The 27208-nt window shown below is 55.9% G+C and overlaps 1 protein-coding gene across 2 annotated transcripts; it reads right to left on the minus strand.

Moving 5' to 3' along the window:
• Positions 1 to 210: 210 nt before the first annotated feature.
• Positions 211 to 25507, minus strand: CUL9 (cullin 9). 2 transcript variants are annotated; one of them, XM_084284267.1, is made up of 41 exons: positions 25376 to 25507; positions 23724 to 24293; positions 22890 to 23044; positions 22315 to 22818; positions 18862 to 19000; positions 17237 to 17427; positions 16798 to 17167; positions 16494 to 16683; positions 16204 to 16411; positions 15930 to 16117; positions 15644 to 15852; positions 15304 to 15559; positions 15086 to 15191; positions 14623 to 14850; positions 14434 to 14524; positions 14182 to 14353; positions 14004 to 14109; positions 13806 to 13901; positions 13547 to 13722; positions 13287 to 13420; positions 13041 to 13217; positions 12799 to 12905; positions 12514 to 12696; positions 12246 to 12394; positions 11938 to 12154; positions 11715 to 11865; positions 11481 to 11617; positions 11277 to 11394; positions 10786 to 10982; positions 10435 to 10694; positions 9993 to 10356; positions 9536 to 9676; positions 6564 to 6728; positions 6310 to 6473; positions 5325 to 5418; positions 5027 to 5101; positions 4496 to 4606; positions 3103 to 3220; positions 2417 to 2550; positions 2128 to 2219; positions 211 to 1164 (listed from the first exon to the last, which is right to left on the minus strand). In XM_084284267.1, the coding sequence occupies exons 2-41, from the start codon at positions 24277 to 24279 to the stop codon at positions 960 to 962; spliced, it is 7434 nt and encodes a 2477-aa protein (XP_084140393.1). In that variant the 5' UTR covers positions 24280 to 24293; positions 25376 to 25507; the 3' UTR covers positions 211 to 959. The 2 variants fall into 2 exon arrangements, with proteins under 2 accessions (XP_084140393.1, XP_084140392.1); XM_084284266.1 differs by having other exon boundaries at positions 13041 to 13420.
• Between the last annotated feature and the right edge of the window lie 1701 nt (positions 25508 to 27208).

Here is a 27208-nt window from a genome sequence, read left to right on the forward strand (position 1 = left end):
TCTCATCATTTCTCATAACTCTTGCTGTTCCCTGAACCACCCAGAGAGGAACAGTCATTCTGTTCCTGGGTGAGACCCCAAACCCTCACCAATTTCATAAATAACTACTGGGATAAGCTCGTCTAGGTCACACCCTCCTCACACCAAAAACGACTTGCTTGCCCTTTGCACCCATATCGTGTCCGCAATAGACCACAAAGAGACTTGTGCTAGGAAAAAAAACTTTCTTTTATAAACAGATTTTTTTTTCCAACCCTTGTTCTTCAGGGTTTTATTTTTTTTTTTTTTTTGCAAAGATAAAGTGTAACCCAAACAAACTCTGTGTGTGTATATATATACGTGTGTGTGCATGCACGCATACATTTATACACTTAAACACAACCCTGCAAACTTCTGCCGCTCACAGCAGCCCTTCCTGCTTTATGGCAGAGAACTCCAACAACTAACAGAAAAAATAACGCACTGAGCTATGTCTGTCACTCTGGAGGGGACCCCATCAGCTGCAGATGGGAAGCTTTGGCTTGAGTGTTAACACATTGCTTTTGTGGTATTTCTAGACGCTGGCTGGATTAGACAGCGTCACGCTAGGACACATGACACAGCACTTGGGAAGGGCAGTCCAAAGGACTGAACAGTCTTTTAACAGGTAACAAGCAGTCCTCACTTAGAAAAATCACAGTTCAGCTCCCAACTCAATTAGATGATTGTATCTAGGGCAGAAGTGGAGACGAGAAATGGAAGGAGATGTTTTTCTGAGAGAGGTGACCACAGTAACACAGCCCATCTGCCCAGAGCAATGGTTCTGCATATTAAGCACTAAGAAAGCAGCCCCCAAAGGAAATGTCTCTTCATTCTGCCTGAAAGCTCCATACTATCTTTGAGGAAAGACACTAAGACAAACTGGTCAAGACAGCCTGGAGGCAGAGATCCAGGCTGGCAGGCTGGGTGACAGCCCACCTCTAGTCATAGGCATCATCGTCATCAAAGTAGGAGTCACAGTCAAGGTTATCTGACTCATCATCAAACTGAAAGTTGTCTTCATCAAGGTCGTCATCATCATCATCATCATAGTCTTCCTGCCACTGCGGGTCATATTCCTCATCTTCATTCTCTTTTCCATCTTCGTCTGTGTTGGGGGACTCACAGAAGATGGTAGGTCTTGGCCTATTGAAGAGGAGAGCATCAGAGCAGAGCCCTTCCCATTCCCAGGCTGCAAGCCGGAACCATGACCCAGCCCCACACCACTCTCACCCTCCCCATTACCATCACCTCAGCAATCCCTGCCAAAGCCATGCTTTAGAGGCACAGCAGCCACGCAGGTACACCTAGGAGGTGATTCAATGGGCTCATCCAGGCACGCAGCACAGGGACTTGCCAGCAAGCCACCTGCAGACTGACCAACAAGCTGTCAGCAGCTCTGGTGTCTCAGCCTCCTTGGAAGAGACTGGAAACTCTGCCCTGAAACTGAATCTCTCTAGGCCCAGTTCTCATTCCTTCCTGCAACCTTCAGCACCCTGTTCAGCTCCTGTGTTGGTCACACTGGGACAGCAGCTGCCAGTTGCGTTCCTTGGTTTAAGCAGCATGTCACACTGGAATGGACTTTGTTTTAAATTCACCACCTTTCAATCACACTTCACACCTGCCAGCTCAGTACTTCAGCACATGGTCACAACAAACCACCCATTTCACCTCTCAATACACTATTTCACAGCTCTGTCACTTCTTCTCCATTGCCTTCCTAAAATAGGCATCAGGCCCTTCTATCTCTCTCCATGTATGTTCTTCTTGCTGCTCTCATTCAGGCACCTCCTAGATCTTCAGTACACCTCTGAAGAAAGAGCAGGTCTCTCTGCAGGAACCCAAGACAGTCCAGGTAGAGAATATCCATAACTGGGTCTGCCAACGATGGAGCTTTCTTGCCCATAGCCTCATATTAAGTGCAGGTTTCACTGGGCTCCCTACACAGCTATGTTACTTACCTTGTTATCTCACACCACAACACAGGATGCAATAAATTAGTATCTTATTAATTCTTTTGTATTTCAGTGAGCACAGGAGAAAACTCTGGTCACCTGCTTTTCTTCTGCACTCACCGTCTTTCCTTACTACCCAACTAAGAACACTCACCCTGTGCAGGCAGGGGCTGAAGAAGGCACGTTGGAGAGTTTCTCCTTATTCTCACTAGGATCTGTCGAAGTCTCAAGCCCAACACGGAAATCCTGCCAGTGTGGAAGAACAGGCAAAGGAAAGAGACAATAAGTGATCTGAAGTGTACTTTGTGCTGCAAATCCCCTCCCTACATCCACACAAACAGCACCTCAGTCTGTACCCTCAGCTGATGAAGCCCCTTTCTAGGTTTGCCAAAATGAAACTAGACCAGAGCAAGACAAGCCGCCAACAAGCACGTGGACTTCACCTGTGTGGAGTGCCAGAGAATTGCAAAGAGACGCTCCTTGATCCGGTGCACCAACTCCAAACCAGTATTGAAATGCTCTGCTTTCAGGAGCTGAAGAGAGGAACTCAGGTCCTGGTACTGCAGCAGGGATTCCTCTGCAATTCAAGACCAACAATATCGCACTGCTTCCCATGCTCTTAAGCAGAAACCAAGTCCCTGAGCTCTGATTACCAGGCCAGTCACAGCTACTCAGGTCCCTGTCCTGGTTTCAGCTAGGAGAGAGTCAATCTTCCTCCTAGTAGCTGGTATGGTGCCATGTTTTGGATTCAGGATAAGAATAATGTTGATACCACACTGATGTTTTAATTGTTGCAGAGCCCTGCTTACACTAAGCCAAGGACTTTTCAGCTTCTCACACTGTCCTGCCAGCAGGAGCTGGGAGGGGACAGACCCAGGCCAGCTGACCCAAAGTGGCCAAAGGGGTATTCCGTACCATCTGACATCATGCTGAGCAATTAATATTGCAGCTGAATTGCTCCAGTGGACTTCCCAGAAATGACATTGAGAAGATCAAAATAGGCTGGGGGATGTGAGAGATACCTGGTGGGTGCTGGGGTGTACACTATTGCCCTACTACAGAGCTGCCATCCTTCGAACCAAACGTCAGCGGCTGCTAGTATTTACTTTGAAGAGACTGCTGGACTTACCCAGAAGGATCTGCAGAGCATTTGTGTGCAGCTCTAGGCTCTCAGTCTGCTGTTCAACAATATCTACACTCTCAGTGTCCTGGTTGTAATAGCTGTACACACAGGAGTAGGCCAGCACCTGGAACAGTACAGAACATGCTGTTAAGCATCCCCCTTCAGCTTCAGAGTGGGCAAGTAAAGAAGAAAAGAGCAGCACCAAACCCTTCCAGACTTTGGTGTATCAGTGGCTAAGAGAAGTCTGGCACATTTCTAGTCTGAGGTGACAGCCCAGTGAACCGTTATGTCAAGGGAAAGCAGTGCCAGAACACCACTCGTAGAATTGGAAAAGAATGCGCAATGTTTTTGTACTGAAGTCTGACATAACTGATTGTTCCCAGTTCGCAAACCATCACAAGAACACAGATTGCAGATGTATAACAAATGTAACTGAGCAGCAGGCAGGGTGTCAAAACAACCAGCACATGGAACCCACACATTGCCGGGAAGAGAACCGAGAGAAATGAACCTAAGGGAAAGCAGACGTGGTGCTTTGTAGCACCAAGAGCCCTAGACAAAGTAACTTCCACAACAGACAAACTCCTGTTACAGACAAATGACTCCGAAAGCCATCTAGGTACCCAGCAGGAACAAGACCACTGTTTCCATTTACATAAATAAGGCCAGAAAAGGCAGCAGCAGCAAGCAACAGTGATGTCTACCCTGGTAAACACAGGGATTGCCACACTAAGAAGGCAAAACAGGGTCAGAAACCCTTGTTCCATGTGCCTCTTAAAATCAGGACTGCCTGCACAAACAAGGTATGTATTGTAAAGGCAACTCCCACCCCCTCCTTATGTTTTGGTGGAAAGAAAACATTGCAGGCCTATCCTACAGCAGGTTTACTGCACACATCCAGCAGCTGTACTGTAAATCCTTCATAACGTGGCCAGCAGGGCATGCAGTAAGTAACTCAGTGCTCTCAAAGCACCTATGGCTCATGAGATGAAGAAATGAAAATCATGAGCATCAAGAGCAACTTCCTAACTGTAGTACAGCTTCAGGAGAGCTTTCCAAAGGTAAGTGCCACCACTGGGGCACTTCAAACTGTAACAGACCAAAACAACTGTAAGAAAACACTTGTGCTGATTCCATGGTGTAAATTTGACCAATGCTCCAATCCTTATGACCCAGCTGTGAGGCTCACTGCAGAGGGAGCATAGCTGAGAGTGAGAATGCAGAAAGGCAAACACGAACTCCTCCCCTGTTCTGGTGCTACTGCTCCTCTCAAGGTTTTCCTGTCTCCCCCTTGTTGGAGTACAGCAAGCTCTTCCTAGTGGCATCTTATCACTTTAAGAAAGGTATAACTCACCAACTGAATTAAGCGTAAATTAATAAACTTGTTATCCAGTTTTACCTTCCGTGCCTGTTCCAGCACTTTGCAGGCATGAAGAACAAAGGTCAAAGTCCTAATTTTTGGCATCTCACTGATGGAAGAAACCCTGTTTCTCAGACTCGTGGCAAATTCCTGCAACAACCAGAAGAGGGGGAAAAAAAAAGTCAGTTTCAAGTTCCACAAAATCAAAAACCCATCGCCTTCCACACAGATAACTACTGTGACATAGCTTCCATTTTTCACTGTAACTTAGCTCTAGGCAGATCTCAGCCTGAAGTTCTCTTTGCCATTGCTTCCAACTGCTGCATCAGTCTGAGCAAGGGAACACCACAAGTTAGGTGTTCAGTCTCCACAACAGACTTGGCAGAGGAAAGCAGGCTGAGAACTGCCCCTTATGCCACATTAATGGTGACACGACCAGGCAGCCCTGCCTGGATGTGAAACCTGTTTCCCAGCTTCAGATGAGATGCATTGAGACATAACGAACTGTCCTGCTCATCAGGGCTAAGGCAACAGTGTCAGTATCTGGAAGAAAAAAAAAGGAGGCCTTACCCTCGCACGATGATGAAAGGTGCACCTCTCATTGTAATCCTGAAAACGCTTCTCCTGCCAGGCTGCTTTACTCACCTGAAAGGAAAGACAGAAGCAACCTGTAACAACTTGTCTCGGGTGCCAGAATCACCTGGAAATGGCTACCACACACAGAGACTTTGACAGTACTATCAAGATCACTGGCAAGTGCACGAAGTAAAGGCCACAGCAAAGGGCACAAGCAGTGATCTTATCCCTCTGAGCTGCCAGGTGCATCTGAACACAAGCATGAACCACTAGGATACAGCAAACCACTCACCATAGCAGAGCAGTTGTAATAATCCTTATGAGTTGGCCTCCAGGGCTTGAGGCAACGCCAGCAGAAGCCATGATTACACTTGGCACATGTCATACTGCATGGTAGGAGAAGAGCGATGAAAATCATTCAGTCCTAACAGCTGCCTGCAAACTGTTCCTCCCAGTGCTTCCCTACACCACAGGGCTGGAGCGTGTATCCTAGTCCTGCCCATTCTCTTAGTCCTCTGAACTTCCCTGCATGTAATTTTTAAAGCCCTGCTGGAAGACAGCAATGCTTAAGAGTCATCATGTTTCCAAAAATGAACCAGGAAAACCAGCAGCACGATCTTACGGTACCACCCTACCAAGAACTGGAAGAGTGAACTAAGCACTCCACAATTCAGGGCTAGATTCATGTGAAACCTCACCTCTTCCTTCAGTAATGCAGCACTCCACAGTGCAGAAAGGTGCTGTACGGCCGTAGGGCCACAAGCAACACACGGGAACAAATCACAGCTGGGCACCAAGGGCTGTGCCAGTGCAAGAAAAGAGCAAATGGCAACCTCAGAGCCCTGGCTTTGAAGCTGGAGGATGTAAAAAGTTGCCACAGATCCAAGCCAACTCAAAACAGGCAGTTGAAATAAACTGCTTAGAGTTGCAGAAGTAGGTGAGCATCAATAATAATAATAATAATAAATGGTGCTGAGATATCCATTCCCCTGGCTGTATCTCTGTATGTCTATAGGGGATTCTGAGAGCAGACAAGTGGTGGCTAAAAAGGTACTGCAAAATTAGTTTTGTTTCCATTATACAGCTACCAAGGGATTTAACTCTGAATGTTAGGAAGTACTTTGCTTCTCCTAGAAATTAAACACAATATTCGTTCCTCTAAAACTATAAAACAGACCTGCTATGATGCTTGCTCTTCAGCCAAAAGAAAGCTCAGTGGAGCTAACTGTGTCTCTGCCCCTTCCTGTCCCACGTACCCCACAAGAACAGATACTCACTGCAGACAGCCCTCGTTTTTCTCTATCTGAGCCTGGCAGTTTGGGCAATGCTTCGAAATGAGTTTAGCCAGGTGCTTGCTTTGTGCTTCGCTTGTCATTCCCTCGTAGTACCCATCGTCATCCACCCACTGAGACATGTGGCTGCAGCTAGCAGGATAATGGGCCTGAAAGAGAGGGGCAGTCAACCACACAGAAGCGGAACGGTGTGTGCCAACACCAAGGCAGTACTGCCTGTGAATCAGCTCAGCCCTCACCTCTGGGAAGTTGCAGTTGAAGCAGGATATCCAGGAGCACTTGGAACAGGCTGCCTCGTAACCGAGCCCATCTTTAAGGAGGATCTGATCGCAGCCCTGAGGGTTGGTGCACCACGTCAGGTTGGAGCAACATTCAACGTAGCCTCTGAGGAGGGCTTTTTCATACTGGAATGAGAAGACAAGAGAGGAGATTTAAGGCAGAGAATCTGTTTGGTTAGGCCTTACAACTGGAGTCCGGTACCTCTGGGCTCTACATCCAATGCAACTGCTCATGATCAAACAGCACTGAGTTAGTTTGTTCTTCCATTCCCTTTGTGTCTTTTCCCCACCCCTTATCTTATATCTGAAGGCTGTTTCATAGAATCGCAGAACACCTGAGACTGGAGAGTACTGCTGGAGATAAAAACTAATTTCTGTGGCCTTTTGTGCACGTGGTCTCATCATCCAGGTCATCAGTGAAGACATTAAACAATATTGGCCTCAGTATCAGCCTCTGGCTTACACCACTAGTGATTGGTTTCCAGCTGAGCTTTCTGTCTCTGATAATAACCCCTTGAGCTCAGCAGTTTAGCCAGTTATCAATCAATCTCACCATCCACTTATCCAGCTTATGCTTCATTAGTTCTTCTACGAGGATGTTGTGGATGACAATGTAGAAAGCCTCACCTGTTGCTCTCCCCTCATCCACCAAGCCTGTCGTGTCACCACAGAAGGCTATCAGGAGTTTTTTCTTTTTTTTTTTTTTCTAAATTCCTCAGTAGAGTTTTGCTTAGTTACAGAATGTGCAAAGAGGAAGGAGACTTGCTTTGTTGAAGGCCTTTAGACAGACGTTGCTACAGAGGACAAGGCAAACTGGTCAGCAATAGGAGATCGCTCAGATGGGGACCCAGGAATGCAGCTATACTGCACAAGGTAACTGTTCTGCACTCAGTTACTCTTGTGAAAGGACTGTGCAAACCTGTGCAAAGCTGGAAGAAACTCAAAGGCAACTTTGTAGTTTTCACAGCCCTCCTATGGAGATTTCTGCATAGGTGGGAGAACTGCCCTAAAGCCATCATGCACAGAAAGGACAATATAGGTCGTAACAAACACCACAGAGAAAACGTGCAAGCCCTGAGCACTGAAGAGCACTTGCTCTTATTCATGTTTCTTCCATTTATTCTCTCTTGTCTGTTCCCTCTCTCAGTCAACCTAAATTACAGTGTCCTCTGACTGGCAGCAAGGATGTCAGCCTGTGTCAGTACGATGTGCGGTGGAGGCAGTCTCAACAAGGCCACATTACTCTTCTGAAAGAATCAATATCAGTGTCTGTTGTCATCCTGTTGACAGGAGATAGGATCGTTTCTGCCCAGAAAACAGCATCCAGAGAGACAAATGAGTCTTTTGCTTTGGCAGACAGGAACAAATCACAGCTTTTACAGATGTAGAATTTCACACCTGACCTGCAGCTTTGTTCTGCCCTATTTTCTTGGTGAGATGAAAGAGAGAGAGGTGCAACTGCTGCAGCAGGTCTAAGGTTCCTGTTAGAACCTTAAGAGTTGCTCTCAGGCAGCCTAAAAGGAGGGGGAACAAGTGTCCAACAAAGGTCTGGAAGAAAACTGAGCAGGTACAATCAAGAAGTTACCAAGTACCACTGTGACACCAACCAAGAGATCACAGAGGAACCTTTGCACATGGTGAAGCTCATCCAGGTGTGAGCCTAAGGCATGATTCCCAGCAAGGAATCCCTGGGACCAGAACAGGAGATGGCATCTGAAAAGCAGATTCTCAAGGAACTTGAGGGAAACAAGTTTGAGAGAAAACCTCTTTCAGAAACATAACTGTCTGGGTTTACGTTTTGTAGAACATGAAAAGCTGAAACTTGAAGATTCTTGTATTACAAGAGTGCAGGCAGCAAGCAAGGGAAGGGACTTCTGACAGCTAATGGCATTGGTGACACAACTAGATGCAGGAGCGTTTGGGCTTCCTAGTACAAGACAGACATTAGCAGACTAGAGAAAATGTAGTCCACATGATGGACTTGAGGTAGGCCATCAGGACAGTCAGAGGCTAGAGCACAGAGCATACGAGGGGAGGCTGAGAGAGCTGGGTTTCTTCAGCCTGGAGAGAAGGCAGCAGAGGGCCCACTTACCACTGCCTAGAGCCACCTAAATAGAAGATGCAGAGAAGATTGAGCCTGGAGCAATATGTTTTAACTTCAGTGTCAGATCTTCACACAAGAAGCTGGCTATTTTGAGCACAGGGTTGGACCAGATTATTGCAACCTATATTATTCTATGACTTTGTACATGTGACTCTGTGTTGAGGCACTCAAGCTCCAGTCATCCCACTTCTTGGGCAGAAAAGGAGACAGATAACATTTCAGTGAGAGCATCAGATCAACTTGTTAAAATTGGCTGCAATTTACGTTGAACTGCAAATTTTTTTTTTTTTTATAACATAGTCATAGCAACAAGGTATTAAAGCCTGCTCTGAGACAAGTGGGACCACAGGATTTGCAAAGCCAGTAAGAATTAAGTGCCCATATACATGAGCTAATTCCCCGAGCACTTCTTACAGAAAAGAAGATATAAAGGACACGTTGAAGGAAATGTTTTTCTGTAGCCTTGCCTGTTTTTGTTGCCAGCTTGCAGACTTGAAGGACAATAAAAAGAGAGCAGTCTTTATGCCTGCTGTTCTTTTCTCCTATGTAACTGTTCACACAGGATGCTCATACCAGTCACGCAACAGCCACAGCCCCACCACTAGGTGGGAAGGGGATTCAGCTCTAAGTGATAACTAAAAATTGGAAGAACGGGCAAAAAAAATAACACCTGCCTCAGAACAAGCAGCTCCTGCTGCCTCTGCCGACTGATGACTGTGTAAACCAGTCATAACTATGGGAAGGGGAAAAGCAGCAGCAAGATTAGCTGCTAGTGCTGACCAAAAGGGGACATGGCTTAGACAGCTGGTAGCCACCTTTTTTACTTCACCTTGGCTATAATCTCCTTGGAGGAAACAATGGAATAGATGAACGCTGTGGTGGGCTGTGCACGGCACTCAGAAATGGGACAGGTGCAGCTGAGGACCATGTTCTGTTCAATGCGAGTCGTGAGATACTCGTTCCAGCAGGGCTGTGCACGCAGAAGAGAAGAGATGAGAGTTAAATGAGCTATACCAGTTGGGTCACACGAAGAAATCCCAGCCTCAGGAGCCCACCCCACCCAGCAGAGGGGGCACAGAACCATCTCTAAGTATGCAAAAGCACAAGACTGGAAACAGACTAATCAGGCGCTGAACTATCACAGCAAGCAAAGATATTAAGATAACAGAATGTATGAGCTCTGTGAAAATCACCTGATAACAGCTTCAGAGAAAGCACAGCTGCTTCAACTAGGCAGCAGCAATCCCCTGCCAAGTTACAGGAGCCAAAGACCCCAGGACCTTCACCTTGCAGCAGTAATGCATGCAGCAGAGGGACGGTGGCTTCTCAGTGGGACACAACTGGTTCACACAGACTGGGCAGTGGGTTCCCGGGCTTGGAGGGCGCTGGGCATCTTCCACTTCAAGCCCTGAGGCGATGAGCAGTGACCGACGGTCCTCCAAGTAACAGTGGATGAGAAAATCCACATTCCACCTGCAGTGCATGAGGAGGTGCCGAGCAACATCCTCTGGGATGCTCAGAGTATCGTGGACCTGCTGTACGGTCTGATTCATGAGCAGCTTTGCCTCCTCCAGACTAAGCGTGTGCCCCATTGGCACCTGCAGCATTGCCAGGAGAAACTCCTCCGCTCTGTCTGTGCCAGAATTTGACCTGACATGGAGAAACGTGTCACATTTGCACAGGGTGGGGATGCACAACCCTCCGACCCCTGGTGACACGCAACCGTACCGATACGGGCAGTCCTGGCTGTCCTCATCCGGAGATGTGGCTGGTAGCTGCCTCTGGAAAACCATCTGGGCCTGGCCCCCGGGGGGTGTTGTGGGCTCATCGGGGACGTACTCCAGGACGTGGGGCCTCTCCTCCTGGCGCCGCAGGTAGCCCTGGTTCAGCAGGTGCAGCACGCAGGACAGCACGTCCACGCTGTGGCAGCAGAAGCTCGGGAACTGCAGCCCCGGCCCCAGCTCGCCCTTCTGGCAGGCAGCGAGCACCTACAGCAGCGAGGGAGCCGCCAGCTGCAGGGCAGCGCCCGGCACGGCCCCCGGGCAGCCCCTCGCCGCCCCCCGCCCGCAGCCTCCCTACCCTGAACACCAGGTTGTCGATGTGCAGCCGCCTCTCCGCCTTGAGGATGCGGCTGAGGAGGCAGCAGAGGACGTTCCTCTTCCTCTCCAGGGCGCCGCTCTCAGCCCTCTCTGCCCGCAGGTACCTCTGCCGGGGCAGCAGCCTCAGCTGGCGGCCGGAGGCTTGGGCCAGGGCCGCCCGGTTCAGCCGCAGGGCACCTGGAGCTAGCACCCGGCCCACGGTCAGCCGGGCCCCGAGCTGCTCCCTGCAGGAGCCCCAGGGACCGCTGCCGTCACCCCGAACCCGGCCCCACGCAGACCCCACACAGACCCACGAGCGTGCCCACGAGCCCCCAGCCCCACACACGCACCCACCCCAAAGCCCAGCCCCAACCTCACCCCGGGACACAGCCCCAGCAGCCAGACTCCCCCCGAGCCCCTCTGCATCCCCCGAGCCCCTCCAGCCCCCCAACACCCCCCAGCACCCCCGAGGGTGCCCGGCCCCGCGCTCACCCCCCGGCGCGCAGCTCCGCAGCAGGACGCCCTCGCCCTCGGTCAGCGGTGCCAGCGCCTGCTGCAGCAGCTCCGCAGGGAGCCCCGTGGCCTGCAGCAGGGACTCCACGGCCACCTCCTGCGGGAGGGCAGCGGCCGGGCGAGGACCTCAGCGCCCGGAGACCCCCGGCAGGGGTCACGGCCCCGCTTGGCCCCGGCTCCTACCTCGGCGCCGTTGAAGCGCAGCAGGACGAACATCTGCAGCGTGGACACGTGCAGGACGCAGTCTCCGAAGCGCAGCTCGGCACGGCCCAGCCACGTCCACTGCAGCCCCCGGGGCCTCGCGCCCGCCCAGCTCTGGCCTGCCAGGGGACACCAGCACCAGCGCCAGGGCTGACAGCACTGCCAGGCAGCCCCCAGCCCCAGCAGCCCCGGTGCCGGGCACCCCGTGGCACTCACTCTGCCCGCAGAAGGCGGCGAAGGCGCCCAGCGGGGAGCTCAGCGCGGCCGGGAAGAACCTCCCGGGCTCGGCCATGCGGCACAGCGGGGACACGGGCCAGCAGCGCGGGGACAGGGCCAGCACCGTCACCTCCGCAGCCTCCCCCGGCGCCTGCACACGGGGACACGGGGGCAGCTCAGGGCCCCGCGGGGAGCACGTTGGCCCCCAGCCGGCCCCGCTCACCTCGTGCTCGGGGCTCTCCGCGCCCGGCTCCAGCAGCCGCTTGTCCCGCTCCTGCAGCTGGAAGAGGCGGAACTGCCGCTGCAGCTCCTCCGACTCGGCCAGGTCGCTCAGCATCTGCTGGGGGAAGCGGCGGGGGAAGCACAGCCCCAGCTGCTCCAGGACGGCCCCTTCCAGCCACGAGGGGCCCTGCGCCAGGAGCCGGTCCCCCAGGTACAGCCTGCCACAGCCACCGGCGCGTCAGGGCCACCGCCACCGCCACCACCACCCAGCCCGGCCTCGTCCCCAGCGCGTGGCCACGGCCACCTCACCGGTAGAAGTGCTCGAAGGTGTGGGCGAACTCCAGGCCGCTGAAGACGACGAAGGGCTCCAGCAGCTGCTGCAGCAGCCCCGTGCTGCCCGCGGCCCCGCCGAGCTCCTGGATCTTCCCGTCCAGGTAGCGGGCGAACCGCTCGCTCGCCTGCGGGGGGACGGGGACGGGTGTGCAGGGGGCGCCCCACGGCCCCGGGGTGGCCAGGACGTGGCCACCCTGGAGCTCACCCAAGGCCCCGGAGCTGGAGCCATGCTGCCCAGACTCACATGCAGGGCGGTGAGGAAGGGGAGCTGCAGCAGCGCCCCCGCGAAGCCCTGGCCCAGGGCGCCCAGGAAGGCAGCCTGCTGCCCGAAGAGCTCCTCCGTGGCGCCGCGCAGGCGCCGGTACAGCCCGCAGTACCGCTCCGCCACGTCTGGCGCCTGCCCCGCCGCCTGCAGGAACCGCTGCGCCTGGGGGCACGGCCCCGCCGGGCTCAGCACCCAGCCCCGGCCCGCTGCCCCCCGCCCCAGCCCCAGCCCCAGCCCCAGCCCCAGCCCCAGCCCCATCCCTACCTGCTGCTGCACCACGCCGCGCCAGCACTGTGCCATGCCCCGCAGCCCGCTCGGCGTCTGCGCCACCGCCCTGGGCAGCGCCTCCTTGTTGCTGCCCTCCTGCCCGCCTGCCGGGGCACAGCCGGGGCTCAGCTCCCCGCACACGGTGCCGGCAGCACGGCCACGGGGAGGCTCGGCCGCGAGCCCTCCTGTGCCCCAGGGCCCTCTGCGGAGCCCCCTCCCGAGGGCAGCCCCTCGCTCACCCGCCGCCCTCGCCTCCTCCGGCTCGGCGCCGCCGGGGTCCACGTGCACCAGGAGCTGGGTCAGGAGCCGCACGCAGGAGCCAAAGGCGTCGCCGCGGGCCGGGGGGCGCTGGGCCGGCTCCCCGCTCCCCAGGTACTCGCTCAGCAGCCAGGCCAGGGGGCTGACGCCGCTGGGGTCTGCGGGGCCGCGGGGCTCAGGGCGGGCGCCCGGGGACGGGGCAGCGCGGGGAGGGGCGCGAGCGGTACCTGGGCTGGTGATGCTCTGCACCAGGGGGCTCACCAGGGCCTCCCAGCACGTCCTGCCCAAGGCCCGGGCCGCCTCGTCGTCGGGAAGGAAGCGCTCGGCGAAGTCCTGCTCGTGCCGCAGCGCCCGGTTCAGCCTGCAACGGGACAGGGGAGAGGGGAGAGGGGGGCAGGACAGGGGAGAGGGGGGCAGGAGAGGGTTCGGCACCCCGGCAGGACGCCCCCGGCTGCCCCAGGGCACCCCTGCTTCCCCGGCCCCTCACCTGCCGAAGAGCTGCAGCAGCCGCCCCCGGTCCCGGCGGATCTCCTGGCCCCAGGCGTGCGCCCGAGCGGCGCAGCAGAGGGAGGTCCGCCGGCACAGCTGCTCCTTGAAGACGGGCCAGAAGCTGGGCTTGGGCCCCAGCACCTCGATGCCGCGCACGCGCGTGTCGATGCCACCCTGCGGGAGGGAGAGAGGGAGAGAGAGAGCTCGGCCCCCAGCCCCTCGCCGCCAGCCCTGTGCCACTGGCCCCGGCTCCCCACCTGCTGGCAGCGCTTCACCCGGATCTGGATGAGGGGCCAGAAGCGCGGCGCGTTCCGCAGCAGCACCACCCGGCTGGCCGAGGGCGGCACGGTCACCTGCGGGCACACGGCGAGCCCTCAGCCAGCGGCACGGGGAGCGCCCGCGGCCCCGGCCAGCCCCCGGTGCCAGACCCCGGTGCCAGCCCCCGGTGGACTCACGGCGCTGAGCTCCGTCCTGATGGCCGCGGGGCTGTCCCCCCCCAGCACCACCACGCGGGCCGGCATGTAGCTCGAGTCCTCGCTGGCCACCAGCATGCTCAGCTCCCTGCGTGGGGTCCGTGAGGCAGGGCTCGGGCAGACCCTCGGGGCTCCCTGCCCCCGGGACCCCCGGCCCTACCTGACCACCACCCCGCACTGCATGTGCAGGGTGATGAAGTGGGAGCCGGTGCTGCCGTTGGACTCCCAGTAGGTCTTGGGGTTCCCGTCCGTCAGCTTGCCGGCGCGGTGCGGGTTGGAGGAGACCTGCAGCTTCTCCCAGCACTTGTCCTCCCTCGCCTCCACGCTGGAGCCTGCGGGGAGGGCGCGCGGAGCCTCCAGCTGCCAGCCAGGCACAGCGGGCGCCGGGGCCCCGCTCCCTCCCCACGCTCACCTCGGCACAGCTTGCGCAGGAAGACGCCGAAGAAGGGGATGCTGATGGGCCGCTGGCTGCGGCGGTGCTCCTCGATCTGCCCCAGCGCCAGCTGCGGGACGGGGACGGGGACGGGGACGGGGACGGGACGGGGACGGGCGGTTACTGGGGGCAGGGCTCCCGGGGGGCTCCCCGGCTGCCCGGGCCCACCTGGATGCAGCCGGCCAAGATGCTGCCCGTCAGCGTCCTGTGCAGGCCGGCGAACTTCTCGCAGCCGCTCAGCAGCTGCAGCAGGGCTGGCGCCGTGGGCACGGCCGAGCTGTGCTTCTCCAGGGCTTTGTCCAGGGCCTCGTAGGTGCCCGCGCGGCACATGGCCACGGCGCAGTCCTTGCTGGCGGCGGCCAGGCGGTGCAGGAAGCCGACAACCTCCTGCACCGCCTGCGGAGGAGGCAGCCCTGAGCCGCCAGCCCGGCACCAGGAGCCCCCCAGCGCCGTGCCGCAGGGCCCCAGCCCCTCTCCCAAGGGACCCAGCTGCTGCTGGGCACGCAGCCACCGCCACGCGGCCGTGACGGCTGCTCCCAGGGCGTGCCACGAGGCCGGGCGGCTGCGGGCAGGGGCCCCGAGGCACCCCCGGCACAGCCAGCAGAGCCGCCCCTCTCCAGGACCCCCTCACCTCGCGGTCGCTGCTGTGGGCGCTCAGCAAGGACAAGCAGGGCTCCACGCACTCGTGCCAGGGCAGCGCGTCCTCCTGGAAGCCGTCCAGGAACTTGTTCAGGATCCTGAGCGAGGGACAGGGCCCCTCAGGACGCGGCACACAAAGCCAGCCCCGCTGCCCTGCTCCTCCTGCCGAGCCCGCAGGGGCCACGTCCTGCAGATCCCCTCACAGCCCACCTGAGGACCCGCAGCCCGATGCTCTTCTCGGCCCCCCGCAGCTCCAGGCTGCGCAGCAGCGCTCGGAAGCAGCGGCGCTCCTGCGGCCGCGGGGACGCCCGGCCGGAGGGCTCGGGCTCGGGGTCGGGGTCGGGGCCGGGGCCTCCGCCGCAGAGCTGCCGCTCCAGGGCCACCACCACGTCCTCGGGCAGCGCGCCGTCCCCCGGGCCGCCCGCGGGCGTCTGCGCGCCCCTGGCCTCCAGCAGGGCCTCGGCGCCTGCGGGACAGGGAGCGGGGACGTGGCGGGCCCGGCCCGGGCACCGTGGGGCCGCGGCGCGGGGAGGGGGCGCGGGGTCACTACCTGGGGTCTCGGGGCCCAGGGGCAGCCGGTGCTCCGCCAGGCGGTTGATGACGCCGAGGGCCAGCAGCGCGGTGGGGCCCTGCCCGTCCCGCCAGCAGCTCTGCAGCACCGCGGGGAGCTCGCCGCTCACCAGCTGCTCCGCCAGGCCCCGGTGCCCGTCCACCAGCATCCTCAGCACCAGCAAGCCGTTCCGCACGCCCGAGGCGCCCCTGCGGGGACAGGCACGACGTGGCGGCGCCCCGGCCCCCTGGCACCCGCCCTCCCCGGCCCCGGTCCCCGTCCCTACCCGGGGACGCCCCGCATGGCGCGCACGGCGGCGGGGATGGCGCTCAGCAGGCCCGGCGAGCCCTCGCCGCCGGCGGAGCCGATGCTGGCGAAGACCTCCCGCAGCAGCTGCGCGTCGCCGTGGCTCAGGGCCGAGGGCGTCCCCGCGGCGCCTCCGGGCTCGCCGGCTCCCACCAGCGCCTTCAGGGCCTGCGGGGCCCGGGGCGGCTCAGGGGCTGCGGGCGCCTCCGCCGGCCCGGCCCCGCCGCCCGCGGCGCCCCGCGGCCGCTCCTCACCGCCAGGCCCGCCTGCTGCACCAGGGCGGAGGCGGCGTGCTGCCGCATGCAGCCCAGCACGGCCCACACGCCGCCCTCCGTGGCGAAGGGCACGCGCCAGGCGCGCCTCTCCAGCAGCAGGGCCACCAGCCGCAGCGCCAGCGCCGCCGGGCGCTTCTCGGCCGCCTGGGCGCTCAGCAGCTCCACCGCCGCCCTCACCAGCTTCTCCCTGCGCGCAGAGGCCGCTCAGGAGGGGCTCGGCGCCCTGCCCTCGGCCGCCCTGCCCTGCCCGTGCCGGGCTCCCCTCGCACCTGGTGCCCTCGCCGCCCGGCTGCTGCTGCTCCGGCTCCGGCTCCGGCTCCTGCTGCAGGACCCTCACCATGTGCTGCAGCCCGGCCACGCGCAGCTCCGCCTCGCAGCCGCCGCTCCGGATCGCCTCCGCCACCCGCGCCACCTCGGCCAGCGAGCCCCTGCCGCGAGCCCCCTCGCAGCTGCCCCACGCTGCCGGGGGAGGCCGGGCCGTCAGGGCGGCAGCAGCGCCCGCAGCCGCTCACGGGGCGCCCGCAGCCCCATGTCGGTTCCAGCGCCCCGTGCCCGTGTCCCCCGGGGCGTCACCTCCGCTCTCCGCCGCCTCCGGGAAGCGCAGCCCTTCCCTCTCCAGCAGCTCTCCGAACAGCTGGGAATCCGACTTGAGCTCCGTGCAGACGCCGTCCTCGTTCCTCGCTGCCTCGTCCCTCGCTGCCTCGTCCCTCACAGCACCAGGCCCAGCGCTCCCGCAGCCGGCACCCTCCGAGGGCACCTCGGGGCTGCCCCCGCCATCCCGCTCGGCCCCCCTGCCCGGCCAGTACTTGCCGTAGACGCGGGAGCCGCGCAGGTGGCTGCGGGCGCTGCCCCGGCTCCGCTCCTCCAAGACCCGCAGCACCTCCTGGGCCAGCCCCGCGGGCACCGGCAGCTGGATCAGGGCCTCCTCGTCCAGCCCCGGCAGCTGCACAGACAGGGCCGCGTCAGCCCCCGGCCGGGTCCCCGCTGCCCACCCTCGCCCCTCGGCCCCCACCTGCGCTGCCCGCTGCCGCTGGAGCAGGCGGGCGATCTCCTCCTGCTCCTGCGCTTCCAGCTGCCTCACGAAGAAGAGCAGCTCCCACCACTCGGCGCGGCTCAGCGTCCCTGCGGCCTGGCTCGGCTGCTCCCCCAGGTAGGGCGGGGAGTACAGCCCCCCCAGGGGCTTGGGGCAGAACGGCTGCGCCCCTGCAGGGCGGCAGAGCCAGGGGAGGCGGCGTCAGCTCCGCCAGCTGCCCCGCTGCTGCGCGCCCCTCGCTGCCACACACAGCTCCCGTGCAGGTCCCCGCTGCCCCCAGCCTTTCAAGAGGCTGGAAGTGAATTCTGCCTGCAGCTTCTCTCTTTTCCCAATGCCCCTTGGTGGCAAACAGGGCAAGTACTCATAGGGAAAAGCAAAAGGAGACCACGTATCCATCAAGCTCCTTTCAGCTAATGCAACCAAAACAAAGTCAGGGACATCAAATTCGTTATTAGGCCAGACTTTCACTGCACGGTTTAGAAAAGCTGGATCAACACTTGCTGCTATCTGCCAAGCAACAGCTTGCAAGTGCAAGCTAGGAGACATTCAGTGCTGCAGGGCCCAACAGAAGAGGCTCAAACTCACTCCAAAAGGCTAAGAACAACTACAAACGGGGCTGATTACCAACAGTCAGCCAACAGAAGCTAATTTATCCGAGTGTCAAGACCCACAGCTGAAAGCTTTTTCAATTCCACTTCTGTTGGGATATGATGACTGCGAAGATTTTTACACAGAAGTGACATAGAGCTCATACTTCTATCAAAGTCGGAGCAATTGCGGAAAAAAAGGCAAACTAACCAACTTCATTTTAACTTGGCCAGTTTGAACTGACATGCAGTTAAGTCTTTAGTTTCGAGAGCCAGAAGCCTATAAAGAAGCCGTCTTTTCAACTGGCTGTGAGAACATTTTGAAAGTGGATAATTAGCTTCTGATCTCATGCATATTTCATTTCTTGCGGAGGTTAAATCCAAACCACTTGCCTGCTCAAAGGATGTCCTACAAGATCAAGGGCTTGATGAATGAGTTACTTCATCAAGTTCCCCAGCCAGAGTCACGTCAGATGCTGAGCAAAGAAGGGGTACCTGAAGTCTAGATTTTTCCCTTTTATCTTCACCCACTGCAAGGGCAAAAATCAAAGGATGCCACTTCTAGGAGATTTTGCAGATATCTTACGAAAACAGTGTTTCCAAACCTTTTCCAAAGCTGAGTGGCATGAAGTTAAGCAAATTGTTGGCATGTTAATGCTTTTAAATAAGTGAATCTGTGGGTTCCTAAGGCAGCTTCACCTTGGAGATTCTACATTCTCATTTTGGCAGTTTGTTTAGCTAATCATAACATACATTTTTTGACAGTCACAGTTTAAACCCTGCTTTATGCTCTATGTTGTATCATGACAGAAGTCTAGGATTCAAAAATACTTTGTGTACTCACGAGGCATGTGATTACTTAAGCAGCTCTGCACAGTCATACAAACTAAATGATGACAATGCCTGCTAAATCCAGCCTGCTAAAGAAAAATACGCCTAGCCTTATAAAGTTCACCACTGAAAAATACGCCACGGCAGAAGCAAAGAGATGATGCAGTCACACACGCAGCACCTCACCTTTGTCTAGATTGAAGCTCTCTATCAGGCTGTATTCTTTCTCCTGCCCAGCAGGGTCATCCCACTGGTCTCCGAAGCCAATAATCTCCAACATGTGCCAGTGCATCCAGTAGGTCCGACCTGTTGACTGCCACAAAACCTGTGGGTGAAAGAGATCTTGGTGATGAGACTCGCCCACTCATTCAATCCCCGTGCTACGTTTGTTCTCCCGTTTCCCAAATGCATGGAAATAGCAAGCACCGTTGAAACAGAACACCACCTAATTCATATTAGGCTTTACCACACGAATTTTTAAGCCTATCATCTTTCTTAACTTGTTCCCCTGATTACACCTGGTTCTTTATTTAAAAAAAAAATAAAAAGCTATCAGCTCTGACTACAACCACTTGTATACAAACCTCATCTAGCACAGCAGCAGTACGCTAGGACAGAAGGGCATCTGGTTAAGCGTTCCCATCCAAAAGTACCCAGCAGCTGAACCCAACCTTTTTCCTGGTAAAGGAATAAGTTCACCACCATTACCTAGAGGCAGGTGAGCCACACTTAAAGGGTCTTGTGGCACAAACCACTTGGTGCACATGAACGCAAAGAAAACTGTTTTTCCTGCTCTGACTTTATCTTCTATCAGTTATCCTTTTATCACCCTCGTCACTCACCAGCCTTCTCAGAAAGGTTTTGGGGTCATGATGAGCAGGTCTCAAAGAGGACAGTTGTTTCCTGTGCTTTGTTCAACTGCCTCTCAAAATCCCTCCTGGCTTCCTGTTTTACGTTCATCTTAGTGAGCAGAAGGAGGACCCAGAGACAGCAAGTACAACATATCAATAACTTAAATCGATGATAGAAAAACATAGAGGCTGCCCGACTCACTGAGCTCTTTCAGACTTACACCTTTGCTACCAGGACCCCACTGTGCTGGAAAGTCAGAGTTAAGATGCTGAGAAACTTCAAGAAAGCACCAGATGGAAAGAAATTGAGTTAAACCAATTGAGAGAAGATACAAGACACAACGCTTGACACACTGGCCCCAATTGATAACACATACAAGTTTGCATTTTGCACAGAAAAGACTGACAGCAAACAACCAGGAGAGTGTTTTGTTTGAATTTTATGTAAACACAAGAGCAAGTAAAGCAAACTGACAGTGAGCAGAGGGGCACAAATTTGGAAGTTGCCACAACTGAGAGAGAAGAAAAAATTCACTTTGGAGGACAGATGAAAGACATGCCAAATAATCTGCCAGAAGATGCAGCTGGGAAGCAGGAAGGATTTAAGTTGTTCAGTGATGTTTTCAAGTCATCAATGAACACTGAAGCCAGTGCCTATGATTTGAAGGAAAAATGGTGAGAAAAAAAAAATCACTGGGACAGCTCCACTATTTTGACTTCAGCAGTACATAAAACTTTAAAGTGTATTTTAGTGGGAAGAACAACAAAAGGTGTTCAAGATAAACAACAAATTTGAAGTAACAGATAAACCTGCTTCAAGCTTCATTTCTTACGAGAATGGATTATGGAGGGGAAAGAATGGGACTGGAAGGCAGTGCAAAGAATACTGTCAAGCCATATTTGCCCAGCACACGCTGTCCTAACAGTTACACTCCCCCCATACAAGCACGTGCTTGTCATAACCTGCAACACACCCAGTGAGACCAATGAGAGTAAGTTACAGTTACCGAAAGGTGACTGGAAAAGTTAATTCTAATCAGCTCTCAGTGATTAAACAGATGAATATCGGTAGGAGCAAGCAGTCTGCAGCTGGCTGAGGGGTAAAAAAATATTGTACTATTTCCCTCTGCACAAGAAAGCAAAGAGAGGTGATACAAGGAAATAAGCCAGTGCACAGGGAGGTTTGTTGGCTAATTTTTATTTAGCTGTAAATGACAACAATCGCTTTACACAAAATAAAACAGGCCATGGACTTGCGTCCAAGAAGGCCAGAGAATCTTGTATTTAATAAAAGGAGATGGCCTTCACATATGCAGAAGGTAACCTCAAATTCTCTACCTTCTCTCTGGAAAGGTCAGTAATAAACTTTAGTTACTGCAAGAGAGACTTGGAAAGAGCATTAGGAAGTTGTTTGTTTCTACAGATACCAGAATGAGGCTTTTAAATTGATTTATGAGCATCAGCAACACACAACTTTGTGCCCAGCGTGGCAATCAATTGCATCTCTAGCTGCAGCGTTTGGGAAGCTTGTGAGAAACTGAGCTGTGTTTTTGCAGTGGAGAACTAATTTTCTGTACTCAAAGGTAGCTGTGTAGTCATAACAAGGAGAAATGCTAAGTAGATAAGTGGACAGTAGAAGGCCTCACTGTTCCAAAATAAGGTGGAAGCTGGAGAAAAACAGGATGAGCAGTGTGGGACCAGTAAAACAAAGATCACAGGTTCTCAAAACAGAAGAAAGGGGAAAAAAAAGGAAAAGGGAGAAATTAAGGGGTTGAAAAAAAAGAAAAAATGTACATATGTGATATAGAGGAACATCGAGTAGCTTGTGAACCCATAGTACTCAGGCAATGAGGAAACAGGGGAGGTGATCAGGGGTCGGTTAATAGGGAATAAAAGGTGATGGTTCATTTACTATAATGCACTCCTAACTGGCAGGACTCCTGCCATTGCAATCACGAATAAAACAGCTTCACAGAAGATCCTGTCTGAAGAAAATTATTGGCGATTTCTCTCACAAGCTCAAAGACGTGGCCAAAGTGCAAGAACAGCTGACATCCTGCAGAAATAACCACACTGGCGTGGCGCACAGAGCCCCTCAGCTCCTCACCCCATAGTCACAACAAAATCCCAGCCCTCGCTGAACATGCCCAGCCTTCGGGACTGAGAAGTCACAAGAAAAAGGCCTAAGCTGGAGCAAACACCTTCCTGCGCCCACAAAAAGGCTGGAGCAGCATTCAAATGCCACCCCAAGCATTTGAGAGGGCCAAGCCCTCTCCTCCTCATCATACATTGAGGCCTTTTCCCTGACCTCTGGCAGACTGCAAACACATAGCGCTAAGGGCTCTTGTTGCCACAAGTTCTTACCTAAGGTCTCCTCATCCAAAGGGCATTTCTAAGGGGAAACTGACCCCGACACATGCGCACAGATCAAAAGAAAGAGCTAAGCAGGGTGCGCCCAACCCCTTGAGACCAACAGTGTCACATCCCAAGTAAGACTGCTCACACACCAGCACCTCTTGCTGTGTTACTTGCACCAGCTAGCCTGTTCCCAAACTGCCCCCAAACTCAAACCAGGGAGAGGGACAGCTGAGAAACCTTACAGGACAGACCACACCACACAAGACTAGTTTATCTTAGGAATGCAGCTCTGAGAAATGACTTCTTTGCTAGGACAGCTGTAGCCAAAGCCCCAAATTATGATATAACACGAACACGTCATTAGGAAGCCACCCGTCACCCGTTAGCCCCCTCTGCCACCCCAGCCTGACTGCTTCCACCAGCAACCTACCTGTGCTGTGTGCATCCTGTCGGTGCTGTGCAGAAACTCGCCTTCATCCCCAGCTCGAACCTCACCGCAGTCCTCCAGCAGGCGCACCCGCATGCCGGGCACCAGGTTCGCCTGCACGTACTCCACGTAGCTGCTGCGGTCAGCAAAGTCTGACAGGGTCAGGAAGGCAGCACCCTGCTTTTTCTGGGCACCGCGGTTCGGAGACAGCCCAGGCACTGGGGCAGCAAAGCAGGCCGGGGTTTTGGGCTGGAAGATGGAGCGGGCGCTGGGAGGCTTTGTCTCCTGCCGGGCCGGCGGCTCTGGCTCGTGGCTGTGCTCCCAGCCCATGGCACGCAGCAGCTCCACGATGAGGCCGGCCATCGCCATGCTGAACTCAAACTCCTGCTTCACGCGGCTGCTCTCCGGCTGCTCCCCTCCCTGCTCCTCGCCGCTGCCGAGCTCCTCCAGGAGGGAGGTGACGCGCAGGTAGCGCTTCACCAGGGCGAACAGCTGCTTCCCGGGGATCTGCAACGGGCAGGGCCCTCAGGGGCTGCCTGGCTCGGCGCCTCCACCCCCAAACCGGGCTCACCCCCTACCTGGGGAAGGTGGATGCCCTCAAAGGACATGCAGTGCTCTTCCGAGGACATCATCTCAGCGAACAGCTCCAGCAAGGTGTAGCGGCTGTCGAAGTCCATGTGCTGCTCGACGCCGTCCTGCTGGCTCAGGGACAGCAGAATGTAAGACCGGCTTCCTGCAACAACAGAAACCCTTCAGGCACTCCTCACACCGCCCTCCCTGCACCAGATTTTGGCCGGCGAGCAATAGCTTTGTTCCCCAGCATAACCTAGAACCCTGCTCTCTCCTTTGACCTGGACTGGCAATGATTTGCTCCGCTGAATAACCTTGCACTCCTGCACCCCGAGAGCGGTGGGATTCCCCCAAAACGGCGATTCCAAACAACAGACTCCAGAACAGGGTTCCAAATAAGAAAAAGTCAACTTTTACCATGAGCCGGTTCCCCATCAACCCCATGCAAGCATGAACTCAGGCACTAGCGTAGTCCCAACGCTGGGAAAAAAAAGCAAGAAAACCTTGAAGAAAATAGTGAGGCCCGTAGCTTGTGTAGTCTTTCTACAGCTTGTGTAGTCTTTTAGCTGCAAGAAAGAGACAGGTAGCCTTGAGCTAGCAGAAGCAAGGAAGGTAAAGGATAAAAGGCAAAAAACAAGAAGGATGCTCTGCCAAGCCCCTTGGCACAAGTCCTCCTAACAGTTAATCCGCATCGCAGCCGGGGAACCTGTCAGGAAAAACAGAGCTCCCAGCTCTCAGAGCATCCTAAACGCAACCAAGCAGCAGCTTGGGAAGCTGCAGGCTGACCTCCCCGTCCATCCAGCGAGCCCCATGGCACCCTGCTTCCCTCCCAGCCCCCCGACCTGCGTCGTGCGAAGCCAGGGCCCTCAGCATCTTGCCGGCGCTGCGGCAGATCCGCTTGTCCTTGTGGCACAGCATCCTCGCCAGCAGCTCGAGGGCTCCCGTCTCCCTGAAGGCGCCCGCCAGCGAGCCGATGCCGGCGTAGGCGCTCAGCACATGGACGGTGTCCAGCACGGAGGCAGCCCCGGCGCCGCCCAGCTGCCGGCCGGCTCGCCGCACCAGGCTCCCGACGTCGGCCTCCATCTCCCGCAGCGAAGCTTCGTCCGGGCCGGCCGCCCTCTCCTCCTCCTCCTCCTCCTCCTCGGCCCGCGGCCCCGCCGGCTTCCCCTCGCCCAGCAGCGCCGGGCAGCTGGCGCACGCCTCCTCCGCGGACATCCACAGCGACACGCTCCCGGCGTCGGGCCCCGCCGAGGACTCCGAGCGCACCAGGCTCCAGCGCACCAGGTACTGCGGCTGCCCGTCCTGGCCTCGCCGCTGCCGCAGCAGCTCCCGCGGCCAGGCCTGCAGCTCGGGGCCCAGCGGCACCACCAGGCCGCCACCGCGCATCTCGTTCACCATGGCGGGGGACAAGGCTGCGGAGACACAGGGGAAGGAGGAGCAGAGCGTCACCCCGGAGCTACCTGCAAGGGAAGGAGCGGGCAGGCACCTCAGCTCCTCACCAGGCTTGCTGTGATCCCTTGTTGTGATCCTGCACCCAGGATACAGCTGGGCAGGGAACCCAGAATCCCACATCCCTACTCTAAGAAAATTGCCTGTTTCCTAGACTGGCATTACTGGGGCACACAGAAAGAGGCTCTCCTCACAAAACCCCAGAGGAAAAAGAGGCCCGTTCAGCTAGAACTAGAGCACAGCTGGGATCTTTTTTGTAATAAAAGGACCAAGTTATTCTCCTCTGCTTTGTGACAGTGCTTAGATGCTGCACCATGAGCCAAAAAATGTTTTCTCTAGCTGTGTTTGTACAGTGTACTGGAACCTATCATAGAAGCATTAAGGTTGGAAAAGCCCTAAAAGATCATCTGGCCCAGCCACCCCCCTACCACCAGTGTCACCCACAAAACTATGTCCCCAAGCACCACATCCAGCCTTTCCCTGAACACCCCCGGGGACGGTGACCCCACCACCCCCCTGGGCAACCCGTCCCAGTGCCTGACTGCTCTTTGACAGCCCACAGCTGAGCTCTCAGAGTGCTGAGACACATAAATTTCTCCCGTAAATTTCAGAGCTGGGGCAAATGTGCACGCCAGCTGCAATGCCAGCACCTGGCAAGCTGCTTTGGGAGCACAGCCTGGCAAAACCTCTGTGCAGCCATCCCATCCCATCCTGTCCCGTTACCATATCCCACCCTGTCCCATTCCCATATCCCATCCCGTCCTATTCCCATATCCCATCCCATCCCCATATCCCATCCCATTCCCATCCCATCCTATTCCCATATATTATCCCATCCTGTCCCACTCCCATATCCCATCCCATTCCCCTATCCCACCCCACACCACCGCATCCCTAAGCCAGAACACCTCCCCACACCCTACCCACGCCGTGCACCCCAGCCCGGCTCCCCTCACCCCATCCCACCTCGGAAAACCCAGGATTTCTCCCAAACCACCCCAAAACCCCCCAGCAACGCCCGCTCAACCGCCGGGCCCCCGCTCACCTCCGCCCGCCCCCAGCACGGGGGACGAGGTGCCCCCAGCCCCGTTTGACCCCGTTTGGGGCCAAACACCACCCTCCCGGGGCTCGGCTCTACAGCTGGGCGAGGGGCAGGGCTCCGGGGCCACCAAAAGCCGCCCGCCCCTTTCCGCGTCCCGCAGCGGGGCCGGGCCGGGGGAAGGCGCCTGCGCTGCGCCGCCGAGGCGGGGCGGTGGCGCGGGGAGCCAGCGGCCCCCGGTGGCCAACGGGGCTCGGTGGGGTCGGCCCGGGGGCTGCCCCCTGCAGCACTCGGTGGCCCTACACCGGGCCTGGAGTTCCCCAGGTCCTCCTTGAAATAGGAGTGATAGTGTTCAGGCGCTTCCAGTCACCACAAATGACTAAGTTGGTGCCCGTGGACTTCCGTAACTTTCAGTTAAAAACATTCAGTTTTTCATTATTTCCAGTTTTATTCAGTATTCCCTGACCCTATCCTCTTCCACCAAAAGCACATCCTCTTTGTTCCACCTTTCCTCCTGGTCTCTGGGACCCAGGATTCCCAAAGGCCTGGATGCAGTAGGAACAGGGTTTCCATCTAGCTCCCCTGTTAACATGTCTTAATTACAAATAGCCATTAAAATTAAAGGCTAAAATGGATGAGTTTGCTTTCTTACTTGATCCTGGATGTTATATATGGAGTGGTAATTCGTGTCGAGAAAATGGTTGATATTAATAAAGAAGGCAGAGATTTGGGAATGTGGCCATGGGGGTCGGAAAGCCCCGTGGTTGAAATAACATTAGACTCTTAATGATGAGGCCATCAGGAATATAAAAGAGTTTAGAGGGAACAAAGAAGGGTGATTCAGGAGACTCCATGCAGTCTCCGGTTTCTTGTTCTCCACTTAAGGCATGGAAGTTTCTGGGTGTTTGCTGTTGTTATATGCAAAGTTGTTTGACCAATGAAAAGTTGTTTTGAAAAGAACTGCTGTAGAAAGAAAGGTATAAGAGGGGAGCCTGCCCTCAAGATAAAAAAAAAAAGGCAACACGATGTGATGAAGTTATGTCGTCAATGGGGAGGCAGAAAGAAGGAATGAGGAGGAGCAAGCAAGCAGAATGGAGACCAGGTCGGGAACAGGCATATTGATTGCCTCATGAAGATAGGTTCGGCCAAACTCAGCAAACTGCTCAGAGAAGCTCGTACAGAAAGTCTCTGGAAATGGTGCACTGGAGCTGGAGAGAAGCTCGAGCTGAGAGAAGCGGAGCCGCGCACACAACTGCCCCTGGCTGGTCAGCAGTTGCTCATTATGGGGAATCATACGTCCTTAGGAACAAAGGCTGTCCTGGTAGCCTTACAGCTCATTCTCCTTATTAACAATCGGACAGTTTATGAGCCTGAAATATGGGACCAAACTGAGGTCAAGGTGTGGGACTCTGCAACTAAAAACGACAAGGTTGCAGTGGGATTGCTCAGCACCTGGTGAGCAGTCTCTGAGGCCTTAAAGAGCCCTGTGGGGCCACAGTCAGAAACGTGTGGCTTGCCAGACAGTGAAGGAGCTGCGGGCTCCTTTACTGATCCGACTGCTACACCATGGACCCCTCTGCTGCTACAGCCATCGAAGGCTTTTGCTGTTCTGCCCCCTGGTGACCTGGACGTGCCTTTTGACCCAGGCCTATTGGCCTTGAAAAGGAGATGGATATGCTTTTCTTCGATCCAGGAAGAACAGGATACATAAGGCCTGAAGACCGAGTTGCTTGACAACTTAAAGCAAGACATGTTGTTCAAAAGGAATGGAAAATGGAGACTGTTAAGTCATGGAACTTAAAGGATTGTTTGTTACCTTTCCTGATGGTACGTATGTAT

The sequence above is a fragment of the Netta rufina genome, assembly GCF_964035555.1.
Source record: "Netta rufina genome assembly, chromosome: 3".
NCBI lineage: Eukaryota > Metazoa > Chordata > Aves > Anseriformes > Anatidae > Netta > Netta rufina.